This window comes from Malaclemys terrapin, chromosome 1 (assembly GCF_027887155.1).
Source record: "Malaclemys terrapin pileata isolate rMalTer1 chromosome 1, rMalTer1.hap1, whole genome shotgun sequence".
NCBI lineage: Eukaryota > Metazoa > Chordata > Testudines > Emydidae > Malaclemys > Malaclemys terrapin.
In genome coordinates this window covers 302,993,725-303,010,207 of record NC_071505.1, presented here as the reverse complement: position 1 = coordinate 303,010,207, position 16,483 = coordinate 302,993,725, and the positions used below count along the sequence as shown (strand labels likewise).

At 42.3% G+C, this 16,483-nt stretch overlaps 1 protein-coding gene across 3 annotated transcripts in view; it reads left to right on the top strand.

The window, feature by feature from the left end:
• NBEA (neurobeachin) overlaps positions 1–16,483 on the top strand; it is an 817,568-nt gene that overhangs the window by 116,952 nt on the left and 684,133 nt on the right. For all 3 annotated transcript variants that reach the window (XM_054015304.1, XM_054015305.1, XM_054015303.1), the window contains exon 2: positions 13,371–13,602. In XM_054015304.1, coding sequence (XP_053871279.1) covers positions 13,371–13,602 — 232 coding nt within the window. The remainder of the gene's footprint in view (positions 1–13,370; positions 13,603–16,483) is intronic.

Here is a 16,483-nt window from a genome sequence, read left to right as displayed (position 1 = left end):
AGAGCCGGGGGGGGGGGGGAATGGGGGGAATCTCACCATTTCCATGAAGCTTGAATTGGTCAGGGTTCCCAGGTGATGGTGGTAGCTGAGTGCTGGAGACAGGCCGAGCCCCCAGCACGATCAGTCAGGAGAAGATGAAATCCCAGTGGAACTGATGCAGAGTTTGGATCCATGCATCAGAACACTTACTGGAGTGTGAGTAGGGGTTTTTGTAAGGAAAATTCAATGGTTCAAGGGAGAACACTAGATTTGTTTATGGTTAAACTGATGACTCAAGGGTTTTCTTTAGTCTAGACAATAGGAGCTGATCACTTTTGGCTATGGGTGGTGTTTCTTCCAGGGAGCTCACAATGCAATTAGGCTGTTTCAGTATTTAGGATATCAATCAAGGATTTATTACTAGAATTGGTATGATAACTGCTGAACTGGGTGTGTGCAGGTGTAGGTTCATTAACATCTGGAGCAGACATCCCCCATGATGCAGTGCTTCCCTGCTTTTATGGTCCCAGAGTTCAGTGTGGTTCTTGCCTTGGAATCTCTGTTCCCATTCTGTATGCTAATGGTGATGCCTCCTTGTCCCATCTTTGATGCAGATGAGGCTAGGGGAGTTGCCTTAATCTTGTCACTCTTGTCAGGAGGGGTCTAGGTGTGTCTCCCACCGCCCTTCACTGCTCTCTGCAAGTCTTTTCTCTGATTGGTTTTGGTTCCAGCAGAGGCTGGGGAGGGGTGTGTGTGTCCTTTCATGAGTCAGACAGGCTGGATACTGCGCCCAGGTTCCCCAAGAACACAGAGCTGACTGGTATCAGTGGTGCATGCACAGTCCAGTCACAAATAGGAGCCATGATGATGGGATGGATCATGCTCAATGTTGTCAGATGCCACCAGTGTGGTGCTCTGCTCTGTTCAATGTTGATATCAGTTGGCTGCATGTGTGTGTTCCCTCTGTGTGCTGCCCCGGCTCTGCAGATTGCTGGCACAGCAGACCCCGAGAGAACCCCCAATGACCACAGACTCTGATGAGGTATGAAGGCACCCAGCCAGGTTTATTATCAAACAAAACACAGTCTCTAGCTTCCCGGATCAGATGTCTGCTAGTACATATGTGCTCCCTGACAATGGACCGGCTCAGTCAGTGGCGGGACTCTCCACTGCCCCGTAGGCCAGGCAAAGACACCACCCCAGTGATGCATTTTTATACACGGGTACAAACAAGTTATACAATACTCCTGACGTATTGAGTTGCAACCCCTCTACATAGCAAGGTACAACCCCTCTATGCAGTAAGGTGCCACGTCTCACCTTGTACATGTTAGTTCGAACAAAACAACTCTATCCATTGTATTATCCTTTTGACCCTGTCTTTAGGGTGGGTCAGCCTGTTCCTTGTTATCTGTGTGGAATGTGCAAGTATGCGAATGTTCTGATATCTGGTGTTCAGTACCTTTTAGGTATGTCTCCTTTTGCAGCATCAGCCCTTTCCTTGCCAGCTTCTGTGAGCAGGGCCTGCCTCTGGCTCACAGCTTAACTTTATGTTAGAAAAGCCTTGACCATTACTTTAGTTCAGACCTTAGGCCTCATACTGGGCCTCTGATATAAGGGTTTATGATTTAGGGCCTCATCTTACTACACTCAGTTGCTCTGGTGGGAGATGGTGTGCACAGTCCGGTCACAAGTATGAGCTGGGTGACTTAAATGTGCTCGGTGAGGACAGATTTTTTGGAGATTTTAGCTGTTACATTCTAGCAAGTCTGTACTGAGCATGTGTGAACTGTGGTTTCTCAAAACCTTATGACTGGACTTTCATGGGATGACAAAAGGCCAGCACCTGCCCATTTCACATTCCTGCTCCAAAGCATGAGGGCGTTAATCTAAAAACAAAACCAAAAAACCCACACTTTTTTTTAACATGGGCAAAACAACTATTTCCCCTCTAGCCTTGTTCTCCGAAAAAGCTGAACCATTTTGGGTGAAATCTTTCAAAAACTTTTAGCCTGAGACAGACACACAGCATGGAAAATTTCAGCACATGTGGTTAGTTTGGTAAAGTTATAAACAACTCTTAAACAGAGTTTCATAATGAGAAGAATCAGGCAACCTTAATAGGTGTTGCCATCAGTCCCGTCTATAATAAGGGCAGCATAGGACATTATTATTTACATATATAGTATTGCTTCTTTTGAGATGATCTACATCCCAAATTAAGTCAGACTGAAAGCTGCTATTATGTGTTTGAGGTTCTAGGTCAGTGATCCTCAAACTGCGGGGCACATCCCCTAAGGGGTTGTGGAGGAATGTCTGGGTGGGCCTGTGCCAGCCCCCATGAGTAGGTGGGGAGGGAGTGCCATCTGGCCACAGCTCTGGCCCCTGCTCCGCTCCCAGCCCTTTATTATTCCATTATTGGCAAGAGGAGGTGTGAGAGAAAAGTTTGGGCATCACTGTTCTAGGTGGTGCGAAGAGATAGGAATAATTGCTTCTTGTGAACTTTTAGGCATTTAGTGCTATCATTATTGAGGTGCTTATAAGCTGTCTGGGAAGGATTAGATTTTTATTGGTTAAATGTCAGTAAATGTTTTCACTGAACACCCATAAGCTGATGGAAAAAATATTTCCATCTATAATAATCAAAATCTGTGGATAGATAAAGTAAGAAAAATGTTGCTTGAAAACTTGAGTTTGATTTAAGGATATTTACTTTGTATATTTTGACATGTGATGTTGATAGTTTGTGTTTTTAATGGTTATAAAGCTACACATTTTTGAATCTCAACATCTGTCTTGAAATAATTTTCTGGGGCCCCCCCCTTAATTTCCCACAACTGTGAAAAATTTAAATTAATAAAAATTAAAACATGCTTAAAACCCATACATTTGTTCAATTGTGAAAATTTAAATAGCAATAGAGGAAATGCTTAAAAATAAATGTCAATATTATCCATCAAAATTAGTTAAAAAAATCAAATTCTGCCAAGTCTACTCATATGTAACTGCAAAATGTATTCTGAGTGTTTATTATATAAACTAACCAGAGTACTGAATCCCTATACATTATATGCCATATGTCATGGTATCCTCATGACTAACTTCCTCTTTCATTTCTTCAGTCTCCTCTGTAAACCATGTGACCACCTATGCCTGGCAAATATTCCCTGACCCCTTCTGAAATAAAATCCAATCTCTTTGTAAAGGGTTGGGGGCTAAAGAGGATTGGTGAGGAAAGTGAAGATGATTTCATTAATGATCTGGATGATGGGATGGATTGCACCCTGAGCAAGTTTGCGGATGACACTAACATGGGGGTAGAGATAGATACGCTGGAGGGTAGGGATAGGGTCCAGAGTGACATAGATAAATTGGAGGATTGGGCCAAAAGAAATCTGATGAGGTTCAACAAGGACAAATGCAGAGTCCTGCACTTAGAATGGAAGAATCCCATGCACTGCTACAGGCTGGGAACCGACTGGCTAAGCAGCAGTTCTGCAGCAAAGAACCTGGGGATTACAGGTGATGAGAAGCTGGATCTGAGTCAACAGTGTCCCCTTGTTGCCAAGAAGGTTGACAATATATTGGGCTGCATTAGTAGGAGCATTGCCAGAAGATGGAGGGAAGTGATTATTCCCTTCTATTCGGCACAGGTGAGGCCAGATCTGGAGTATTGTGTCTAATTTTGGGCCCTGCACTACAGAAAGGATGTGGACAAATTGGAGAGAGTCCAGCGGTGGGCAACAAAAATGATCAGGGGGCTGGGGCACATGACTTATGAGGAGAGGCTGAGGGAACTGGGCTTACTTGGTCTGCAGAAGAGAAGAGTGAGGGGGGATTTGATAGCAGCCTTCAACTACCTGAAGGGGGGTTCCAAAGAGAATGGAGCTCGGCTGTTCTCAGTGGTGGCAGGAGCAATGGTCTCAAGTTGCAGTGGGGGAGGTTTAGGTTGGATATTAAGAAACACTGTTTCACTAGGAGGGTGGTGAAGCACTGGAATGCGTTACCTAGGGAGGTGGTAGAATCTCCATCCTTAGAGGTTTTTAAGGCCCAGCTTGACAAAGCCCTGGCTGGGATGATTTAGTTGGTGTTGGTCCTGCTTTGAACAGGGGGTTGGACTAGATGACCTCCTGAGGTCTCTTCCAACCCTAATCTTCTATGATGATCTAGCTTGCAGGTTTGAATCATGTCATTAGTTTTGAGGGGCTAAAAGTTATAAGGCCATCTAGTAAGCTGATGGTTTTAGCCCAGTTACTAGTAGAAGAATCTTATTGGAGAAGCCAAGATTTGTATAAACAGAAACTACCTTTCTCTCCTTGAGGCAGTACTTCTTAGCTCAGGATTGGAAATGTTAGTAGGGGAGCTTGAAGTTTCTAGCAAGCAGTGTTTGTTGGGGCTGTTCTGGTAAATCTATGCTGCAATTAAAAACCTGCAGCTGGCCTGTACCAGCTGGCTCGGGCTAAGGGGCTGTTTAATTGGCAGAGTAGGCGTTTTGGCTCAGGCTGCAGCCTAAGTTCTGGGACCTTGTGAGGTGGGAGGTTCCCAGGGCCTGGGCTGCTGCCTGAGCCCGAATGCCAAGACTGCATTTTAACAGCATCTTAGCCTGTGCCCCATGAGCTCAAGTCAGATGTCATGGGCCAGCAGCGGGTGTCTAATCGCAATGTAGACATACCTTTGCTTTCTAACCACCTCCCTCACATTGGGATTGGAGGATATAAAAAGGTGTGGTTCCAATGGCTCTTCAGTTCTTTCTAACTGCCCGAAGGAGCAGTGGGCACGCTATTTTTATGACACTACCATAGTCTGTTTTTATCTCCCTTCCCTGTTCCCATTCCTTTATAACAGTCATTACTACTAATTAAGAAGAAAAAAGTTTGGTTTGTGCATGGGTGCAGGCAGCATCTGTGACTCAGCCCCCATGGGCTCCTTCCCCTTCTATTGTGTGTTGGTCCTTTCCAGAGTTTTTCTTTTATTTATTATCTATCTGTTTTGGGGCTGTTGGGACTGATATCAAGGTCTGTGGTTCCTGCAGCTATCTGAGGTCTATTACTGATGCCCTGATGGTAATGGAAGGACAGTGTTTTTCAAACTCTTTTGAAGATGTGGCAAGTCTCAGATCATTTTGCCACCAAGGAAAATGCCTGGTTTCTTTTCCTCTGTTTTGGGGCAGGCAGGACCCAGTATATGACAGAATCCTCTTTTAGATTGGGATCAGAATCGGAAGGAATGTATAAGAGGAACTATTAAGTCACATAGGATAGAGCCAAGGTGTTGAGCCAGTCTAGGGTTACTAACCACAGTTGTGGTTCTCCATCCTTGAACTGATAACAGAAGTGGAAGTCCTGATTACCAGTCTTGCAGATTTCCTGTCTCAGATTCAGGTAACAGTCTCTGTTCAGATCTGAAGTCTCACAAAGTAATAGCTTGAGTAAACATGTTCTACTGATGTCCAAAAAAATTCTGTTGTGAAACAGGAAGTGGTCTAATGAAATGGAAAGGGATTGTCCTTTGGGCAGCTCAGAAAGGGTTAAACCCAAGTAGACAATCATCTTATTTTAATTTTGCATATATACTTGCAAGTAAAACAGTCCTATAACTCTTTGAGCTCTGTCAGAGTTGATCTGAGTGTATTTCCAACCTTCCAGCTTCTAGTGCATGGGTGGTTGTTCTAGGTTTATCTTTGTATTGACATTTGTTAAATATATGTTGGGTATTCCCTCTGGTGGATGACCATCTCTGTCATGGGATCTGAACCTCATGCTAATACAGTTATGTACTATCTCTATGTAAAACAGGTGTTCTTCATAGTTAAGTAGCCTGAACAGTTCATGAGATTCATGCCAATAGCTCTTCCTGTTTTTTTCTCTAAGCCTCAGTGACATCCAGCAGACGTAAGACTTCAAGCTTTATATGTAAGAGAGACCCTTTGTTAACAAAACAAGGCCAGACCAAACTAGAAGTTCGACAGACTTTTTGGCATATGCAACTAAAACCAGAGGTCTGTCCAAATAGATAATGATGTGTATACTAAACTTCTGTGATCTGGCAATTCTCCCTCTCCCCTTCCTCCCCCCCCCCCCAACTACGGGGATTAGTGCACACTCATCTAAGTACTAGGCAGCCTCCAGGATATAATATTGCAGTGTATCTATAATGGAAATGTCTAGAGATGCTTGTTTGGAGTTCTGAATACACCCTCAAACAGCATTATTCTCTTTACCTAAGCTTTAGATCTAATGCCCAGTTCAGAGGAGCAGTCCTGTAATAGCTTTTCAGTTAATACTTCTGAGATCCCCAGTAGATCCCCCACAGATGCTGCCTAATCTTCCAGGGGAAGAGGGGATCCATGAAGGCAGATCTTAAAGGAAGAACAAATGGTTACTTACCCAAATAACTGTGGGTCCATCTGCACTGCAAAACAAAACAAAAACAACCCTGTGGCACCAAGTCTTGGAGCCTGGGTCAACTGACTTGGGCTTGAAGGGCTTATGTTACAGGACTAAAAATAGCAGTGTATACATTAGTGCTCAGGCTAGATCCTGAGCTCGATATCCTCTCCGTTCTCTGAGTTTTAGAGCCCAGGCTCCAGCCCAAGTGGGAGTGTCTACATTGTTATTTTTAGCCCTGTAGTGTGAGCCTGATTCAGTTGGTCCCAGGCCCTGAAATTTGCTGCTGCGGGGTAGTTTTTTGCAGTGTAGATGTACCTTGTGATTACCCATCTTGACGCACACTTCCTGTCCATCCACTTCTTTGCGGTCTAAGGACTTGCCTTACGTATCAGGACCTGGTTGTGCACTAGAGCAAGGGGGAGGTGAATAGATTCAATGGACATTGCTTTACTGCAGCTTCAGCGTTTGAGAGCCCAGGGCACACATTCTCCAAGAGTTTTGGGACAATCCCCTTAAAGAGTCATACTTATTTGTTACCTTTTAATTATTATTTAAGCATTGGTAGTAATTGTTTTACAGGCTTAAACACAGTGGGCCAAATTAATCTCTCTTGTGACTATATTGACTTAATTGATGTGTCATATATGTTTGGACCTCTCTGTTCATTGAAATAATATTATTCTATTCCAGATTAATAGTGATTTTAAAAAAATAACCCCATAGTATCCTTTTGCACTAGGTAGAGTTTCTGGTTTGCCCATTTCTAGTGTTGGGAAAATCTGACTCCTGGTCCTGGAGACTTTATTGAGAACTGATCTTCTTCCTTAGGGAAATTAGTAGAAAGCAGACAGCTTTTGTAATAATTTTTACAGTTTCTTCTGTTGTGGTTTCTGTCCCAGCAAAGCTAATGTCCTGAGGCAGATAGGTATAACAGGAGGTCATTGATAATTACAATGTTTTGTTGCTTATAAAATCTTTGTTCTTTCATGACTTCTTCTATTCTCTTAAAATTATTTGAAATACATATTTGAGGACAAAATTAATATACTTTAACATGTCCCATTGTGGTCAATCGCTTTGTGGTCAATCAACAGCACTTTCAATTCACCGTCATTCCTTTCAGCCTATCCACGGCCCCCAGGGTGTTTTCCAAATGCATGGCTGTGGTGGCTGCCTCCCTTTGTCGACAACAGGTCCAAGTGTTCCCATATCTCGACGACTGGCTTTTTCAGGGTTGCTCAAGGGATCAGGTGCAGTCTCATGTTCAGCTCACCATGAACATGTTCAATGGGCTGGGCCTCTTGCTCAATGTCACGAAATCCACTCTGGTACCAACCCAGAGGACAGAATTCATAGGGGCAGTATTAGAAGCAGGCCTAGCCTGGGCAATTCTGCTGGAGGCATGCTTTCAATCCCTGGGGAACATCGTCCACAGCCTGCAAAGCTTCCTGACCTCGACTGTGAAAACATGCCTATGCCTCCTGGGACACATGGCCTCTTGCACATTTGTGACCAGGCACGCCAGGCTGCGACTACGTCCACTCCAAGCCTGGCTAGCAACAGTGTACTGCCCAGGTCGGGACAGCTTGAGCACAGTGGTTACCATCCCGCCAGGGATATTAGCTTCTCTAGGCTGGTGACTGGACCCCAAATCAGTGTGCGAAGGGGTGCCATTTCACGCTCTGCAGCCCTCTGTGTCCCTAGTCACGGATGCATCATCTCTGGGATGGGGAGCCCATCTCAGGAACCTCCGTATACAGGGGCTATGGTCGGCAAGAGAGTTATCCCTGCACATCAACGTACAGGAACTCAGAGCAGTGCGCCTGGCGTGTCAAGCATTCCGAGAGCGCATTCCAGGCCATTGTGTTGCAGTCCTTACTACGGCCACGTTTTACATCAACAAACAAGGGGGAGCCTGGTCATCCCCCCTCTGTCGGGAGGCCACTCATCTGTGGGAATTCTGCATAGCCCACTCGATCCATCTGGTGGCGTCGTTTCTCCCAGGGGTCCAGAACACCTTAGCGGACCACCTCAGCAGATCATTCCAGGCTCATGAGTGGTCGGTTCACCCGGATGTCATCCACTCTGTCTTCCTGAAGTGGGGCTTTCCCCTGATAGACCTATTCACCTCTCGCGAGAATCGGAAATGCCAGGTGTTCTGCTCTCTCCAAGGGTGCTCTCCGGGTTCCCTGTCAGACGCCTTCCTAATTCAGTGGAAGGATCGCCTGTGCTATGCCTTTCCTCCATTCCCGCTAGTCCATAGGGTCCTAATCAAGCTGCGCAGGGACAGAGCCCGTCTGATTCTGGTCGCCCCGGCGTGGCCCAGACAGCCCTGGTATGCTACTCTCCTAGAGCTGTCGGTGGACACCCCGATTCCACTCGTGTTGTGGCCAGACCTGATCACTCAGGATTACAGTCGACTCTGTCATCCCGACCTGCAATCTTTCCACCTCACAGCATGGATGCTGCATGGCTAAATCAGTCTGAGCTGTGCTGTTCTCACTCGGTTCAGCAGATCCTTTTGGGTAGCAGGAAGCCCTCTACCAGGTCCACATACTTAGCCAAGTGGAAGCGTTTTTCCTGCTGGTGCTCTCGGAATCATACGACCCCCCCTTCAGGCGTCAGTACCTATCATCTTGGACTACCTCCTGTCCTTAAAGCAGCAGGGCTTGGCAATATCTTCCATCAAGGTGCACCTGGCAGCTATTTCAGCTTTCCACCCGGGCGAAAACGGGCACTCGGTCTTCTCCAATCTCATGGTCAGCAGATTTCTCAAGGGGTTGGACTGCCTGTTCCCACGAATTTGACAACCGGTCCCTACATGGGATCTTAACCTGGTCCTATCCAGACTCATGGGTGCCCCGTTGGAGCCGATGGCCACCTGCTCGCTCCTGTACCTTTCCTGGAAGACAGCCTTCCTCGTAGCTATCACTTCGGTGAGGCGCATATCTGAGCTCAGGGCACTCACATCGGAACCACTGTATATGGTGTTCCACAAGGACAAGGTACAGCTGCGACCCCACCCGGCCTTCCTCCCTAAGGTGGTGTCTGCCTTCCATGTAAACCAGGACATATTCCTCCCTGTCTTCTACCCGAGGCCTCTCAACGGGAGCAACAGCTGCACTCCCTGGACGTTCGCAGGGCCCTGGCCTTCTACATCAAGCAAACAAAACCCTTCAGGAAAAAGTCACAGCTGTTTGTTGCTGTGGCAGACCGGATGAAGGGCCTTCCGGGTCTCCTTCCAGCGCATCTCGTCCCGGATCATATCATGCATCCGTGCGTCCTATGACTTGGCTGGTGTCCCATCTACGCACCTTACCGCCCACTCCACACGGGCTCAGGCTTTATCCTCTGCTTTCCTGGCACATGTGCCCATACAGGAGATGTGTAGGGCAGCGACTTGGTCATCGGTGCATACCTTCGCTGCCCACGATGTAATAGTGCAGCAGCCCAAGGGTGATGCTGCATTTGGTTCAGCGGTCCTTCACTCTGCGACATCTCACTCTGACCCCACAGCCTAGGTAAGGCTTGAGAGTCCCTAATTGGAATCGATATGAGCAAGCACTCGAAGAAGAAAAGATGGTTACTCACCTTTGTAACTGTTGTTCTTCGAGATGTGTTGCTCATATCCATTCCAAATCCTCTCTCCTTCCCCTCTGCCGGAGTAGCCGGCAAGAAGGAACTGAGGGTGCGCTGGGTTGGCCGGGGCATATATCCGGTGCCATAAAGGCGCCAATCCAGCGGGCTCCTCAGGCGACCCACCGAGTGTTGCTAAGGTAAAAATCTCCCAACGATTGTGCACGCGGCGAGCGCACACCTAATTGGAATGGATATGAGCAACACATCTCAAACAGTTACAAAGGTGAGTAACCGTCTCTTTCAGGTGCTTGGTCAACTATTTCCAGTTCAGTAGTTTTACTTTCTTTAACACGTTGATGGTAAACATACTGCTTAATATTTATGTAATTTAAATAATTCTAATATTTAAGTTTAGGCCTTAGTATAAGTTTTCATAATTTCTAATATTTTAAATATGTTTTTAAAACAGAAAAATGTGTTTAAATTAAACTTAAAAATAAAATTTAAATAGAGATTTTTAAAAATTATTTTTCTTTCATCATGGATTTTTATTTACCCTGTTGTTACTGTTACTTAGTGATTCAGGTATGTTTACCTCTTGAACCAATTCCTGCATACTTATCAATTTGTCCAATAAAATAATCATGTGCGTCTTTTTTCAATAAAAAAGTTTTATGCCAACTTATAATGTATGCATCTTTTTCAAAGCTAAATAATGTTTATTTATATACCCAGTTAACATGACAAACTATAATAGTACTTAAGAAGTCATTGTGGGAATAATAAATTATTACTGCCCTTTGGGAAAATAGAAAAATATTTGTATTACCATTGATATTTGAGGAAGAAGCAAGCAAGTTAAACCATCTGCTGCCTTTTACACAAATAAATACACAAATCTGCAGTCTTCTGTCCCCAAAGGTCTTCCTTTCAGGTGTAATCTGTACATCAGCTAAAAGCAGTATCTTGCCTTAATAATTGTAGTGCATAGTTCAAATTATTTTTAGCCCAATAGAAGGCTTTACATTACCTGCCTTGTCAATACCTTAAAATGCAGCACATTTACTAAATCCTTGTCTCTAAGATGTTGCATGAACAGAAATCATTTGGTTTTTTTATAAGTGAAAATGTTTAAATGCTAGGGATTAAAGTTATGTGGGAGCACTGTTGCCCCTTCTGCTGAAAACAAAGCAAAAGAGCCCTCTCTCCTCCTTTGCTTCTGTAAGCAGTACCTCCACCCCCAGCCCCAGCGCCCCTTCCTTCATGCAGTGACACTTTCCCCTCTTATTGCAGTTTACTTTAACTTCTGTGTACAGTATTGCTATGCTGAGTAGAAATTAGCAGGCACAAATGTTCAGTAGTGTTTGGTGTGCTGAGAAAATTTGAATCGATTTGAACAGTACAAAGCTATTTGTTCAAAGAGAATGTTAATGACACTTACAATAATGAGTAAGTTACTCTAATACACAACACTAATTTACTGGAAAAATCCTCCACCTAGAATATGCACCTATTACATAGTCAGAAATAGCAAAACAAACGCACAGTTTTTTGAGAAGTGCACTTTAGTCTTTTTCATGACTATTTCATGACTTGACTAAAAAAGTCTCCAGAAAAGTGCTCCTGTTTTTTGCTTTGAAAAAATAGGATTACCTGAGGCATCCATTATAAATGATTGCTTAAATTCTAAATAATTACGTTTTTCACATTCATTTCAATCTCATAATAAACCTAAAATTCAAATACTAATAATACATTCAAATCAATCTGTTGCTTCATTTAACTTGGATATCTCTAGAGTCCAAATTGGTAGTCAACTGATTTATCATTTAGTAAATTCTAAACTACATCATTAGACTATTTTAAATTGGTTGTTAGTGATTAATTGGTAAGGTGAGATGAATCCTTGAGTTAATGGAAACCTGAGTTGATCACTTTCAGTAGTAGTAGTCAGGTCTGAGGATTAACAACTGTAAAGGAAAGAATACCGAATGTGCAGGCTGGTCTACCTATGTGAAAAAGGCATACCTATTGTTTCATACTGGCCACTTTAATTATTGTATAGTCTATAGACTGTGGAAAGTGCAGACTGTTCTCAATCAAACTATGAAAAGTAGGTTGTCATAAAATTATTCTCTATCAACATGTAATCACTGAAAGTAATCACACAGCCCATACTTTTAAGAATATCTTTCATTTAACATATAGTATTGTGCCTTCAGATTTTTGTTGTTTTTTTTCCTTAGCAAATTATAGACTACATTTGGAGTCTTTATAAGGAAATATTTGTATTTTCAAATATCTTTATCGTTACTGGGTATAAGGTAATATGTTTAATACACCTTTACCGCGATATAACGCTGTTCTCAGGAGCCAAAAAATCTTACCACGTTATAGGTGAAACCGCGTTATATCGAACTTGCTTTGATCCACCGGAGTGCGCAGCTCCGCCCCCCCCCCCACCCCCACCCCCGAGCACTGCTTTACCATGTTATATCAGGTTACGTTGTATTGGGGTAGAGGTGTATTCTGATCTCTGTGTAGTTTTGTTCCTGGATTGAATGAAATTTTCTGCTGCTATAAAGGAGGAGAAAAATTCTGAAAAAAATGACAAGTGTTCCTCATTTGAGTAAGCTCTCTTTCATGGATTGCCTCTCTTTAGTTACATAGGCAGATATTTGCAGGTTGGGGTGAATGAACTTTCCTTTGGTTGTATTTGGAGCCAAATAGGCTCTATCCATTTTTTTGTTTGTTCAGTTTTATCTATACACCAAGTAATTTTGGGATCCATTCAGAAAAAAATCTCATTGGATTGGAATTTTCTACTTCAGGGAGTCTCAGAAGTAATACATTGAGTTGACATATCTCCAGCTTTATCGTTTGAGTAGGCAGCTTTCTTTTCCAAGAGCTGCAGACAGGTGTGTGCTATTATTTGAGCCAATTCTAATGCTGCTACTAGTGCACTTGTTTGCTAGAGTCAACCTGCCCTTTGAGGGAGTTGGTCTAAAGAGGGATTGCAAAGATATTTTGATTTCTGAGCCAATTCAGATGCTGCTATTCTTGTATTCATTGGAGTCAATCTGCCCTTTGAATTAGTTGGCGTAAGGAGGACTGCAGAGAGATTTTTATTTCTGAAAGTGTGCTATCCAATACTCAGGGAAAATTTAAGTTAATTTCTTATATGATCTTAGTGGCCACTGTGCTTTTGCCATCCTGATTATCTTCCTGATCTGTTGCCACTGGGATGTGAGTTTTGATATCAAATTTATTTGGATTGTCTCCCTCAACGCTCAAAAAGTAGTCAATATTGGTTGAAATGAGGATCTGAAAAGGTGACAACCAGTTCAGACTCAGTGCTCAACTCCTCAGTAATACTCAAATTATACATTACACATACTAACATTTGTTTTTTCTTCTTTTTAGCTGGTTGGTGGCGAGTTTGATCTAGAGATGAACTTTATAATCCAGGATGCAGAGAGCATAACGTGTATGTCAGAGCTTTTAGAACACTGTGATGTAACATGCCAAGCAGAAATCTGGAGTATGTTCACAGCCATTCTACGAAAGAGTGTCCGTAATTTACAGACCAGCACAGAAGTTGGCTTAATTGAACAGGTACTGCTGAAGATGAGTACGGTGGACGACATGATTGCAGGTATAAATTACTGATTGATATGTATAAATTCAGTGTTCTTGAACACTCAAGTGTTTCAAGCATAGTCATTATTTATATTTCAAAAACAGTAAATTATTTGATTAGTATTGATACTGAGTCATCAATACTAAATCAACTTTATCGAAATGTAATGGGCAAAGATTGTAAAATACTCTGGTTTTAGAACTAATGTTGAAATAATTTACCGGTAGTTAGTATGCACAATTCTTTTAAAAAGAAAATAGATTACTGCCTGATCTTAGTGACAAAATAAGACAACTTTCAATATATCTCATAAGAGCATCTCTGACACTTATTCTCAGTTTCTAAAAACAATATTCATTGCTATGAATTATTACATTGTAAAAGAATTGAACCATTATTATGGCCCACTTTATGTGATAAAAACCAAGAGAACACTAGAAATGTTCATATTTATTGAATATTGTATTTTTGGACTGTATTAAGCAGTTTTATTTTAGTTTCTATACTTCAGTTTTTGCCTGTCTTTTAAAACATCTGTGCTCTTTATAGCCTCTCTTTAATTTTCATGTCAGATGGCTTATATCTGTTTTTAATCTTGTCTATTTTTTTTTTGAGTATTCCCTGTTTCCTTCTACTAAAACATAGCATACTTTATTTGCACATCTATAAGAGTCTGGGATTACAGAAGATGTTGCCTGTCTGAGTCTTCCAATTTATTCATACCCTCAGTATCTGGAGATTATTCTGTTTTCTTAGTTGAAAGTAATCTGAGATACTCTGGTTAGAAGGGTAGGCTAAGCTTCCACTTTTAGAATATGATCAGTAGGATTTACAGAACTAATTTTTCACTCATTACAGTTGTTGGGGAGGTGCAGGAGAAATTCAGAAGGCCATCTTGTCTTCATCAGCTTAGGGTTCAGTAACTTACTTTTTGATCTTATGTATTTTAGTACTGTGTTTGAGAGTAGTGTACTTGATCTAAAAAATAGTGAAATTTTTGAAGGGTTGAATAGTTTTTCTTTCCATAAATTCTAGCTGATTTACAAATAGTTGCTAAGTGAAAGGATAAATAGGTGGTTATTTTATTTTTAGTGACCAGATATGTGCTAGCTGCTTTACAGAAGAAGTAAAAATATGGTACCTGCCAAAAGGAATTTTGATTCTAAATTTAGATGAGTCCTTAAGTGAAGACGCTATAATCAAGAGAAGAGCTGGGGAAAGGATGATGGTAACAGCAGTGTGAAAATGTGTTTACTGAGACTTGTGAATCTTGGTGGGTTTAATAAATATAAAATTGAATGTAATTCTAAATCTTCATAAACGGCCCCATTTAATATGTTCAGAGTAAGTGCCTTTGTGAGATGCCTAGCACATTTTGGGTCCTAATAAGTATGTTTTAAAATAGTAAATGATTTGTTCTTTTCAGTCTGAGTGAATTTGCTGCTCATAATTCAAGACTATCCATCAAATCATATTGCTACTAAGTATCAGTAATAGGTACCCACTGCTAACATCCCTGAGAAACATGCATAGTCTTGTGCCCCCTCAAGTAAATGCTTAAGCCAGTAGATGATATTCTGTGGTGTGAAGAACCAAAAACTCAAGCAGTAGCAGATCAATATAGTCACACGGCCAAAGATGCACCATTACATATGCCCTGTGACCAACCTTTCAAAGTGTTAAAATGGTACACAAGGAAAGGGGCAGTCAAGTTCTACCTGTAAAGGGCATTATTCTGTAAAAACTAACATTTTGGTTTCTTGACTGAAACGTATAAGAAACGAGTGCAGTAAATGTAATGTGCTCACAAAACCCTGCTCCACTAAGAAAGCAAACAAGCCATTGAGTTCTCCACTTTCCAAATAGTCTCAAGGGTAACTCTGATGAGGCACATACAACTATGATGATGCCAACATATAGGGAAAGAGTAGAAACAGCCTAAGTAACTGAAGATGGCAGAAGACAGTGTAATATTTGGGATCTAGAAGCAGTTGGGAATCAAAGACCCATGAGGTTGCAAGTATTGATAAAAGACTGGCATACCTCATCAGTAAAGGGAGTGGATACCTACTCCACTAATTTTACAAAGAATGCTTTTTCCTGCCTATCAGCAGCATTTCAGAGAAGGTTTTTAAGAGAGAGCTTAGGCAAGTTTGCTTTTATCTCTGCTCCTATGAAAGTGGAAGAGTGGAAACTACTCTACAGATCTGATTAAAAAACAAAGTATCAGAATTCTGATGGCACTGCAGCTCAGAATGTATGCCAGTCACTAGTAAAACCCCCATGTATGTGCTGTTTAATTCCTGTCCACAATAACTCTGCTGGACCCTTCATGAGAGAGCCATATGGGTGGATGAGTCACCTATTGGACCTTTGAAAGAAAGAAACAGACACACCAGAGTTAGTTGCTTTGCTTCTACTTCTCCAGTTTCTGCAGATGTATCACTACCACCTTATGGTCAATGGTAGCATTGGCTACTAACAAATCAAAAATGAATGAACATGGGTACCTAATAGCTGATCATCACCAGGAGGCTATTGCCTAACAATAACGAATGCCCTAAGCTAGCCTGATGTATAGGGATCAAGGTTGACAGGAGGACTCCAGATGGTGCCAGAGCTGCTTTGCTACAATCATTCCTATCCACTTTCCCAAAATGGTGAGGTGAAAAATGTGGTGGTATAGTAATTGTCTGTTTCCAAGCATGCAGTGAGGATCTTTTGAACAAGGGCCAAACCATTGCTTAGTTCCAGGACATTGATACCACTTTCTTCCAAAATAGTCACAAAATAGTGGTGGGCCTAATATTCCAACCTGGCTTATAAAGTACAGGTATCCTTCTTGCAACTCATTAACTATGGCTCTATCTCTCTCAGTACTTCCTGAAATACTGTG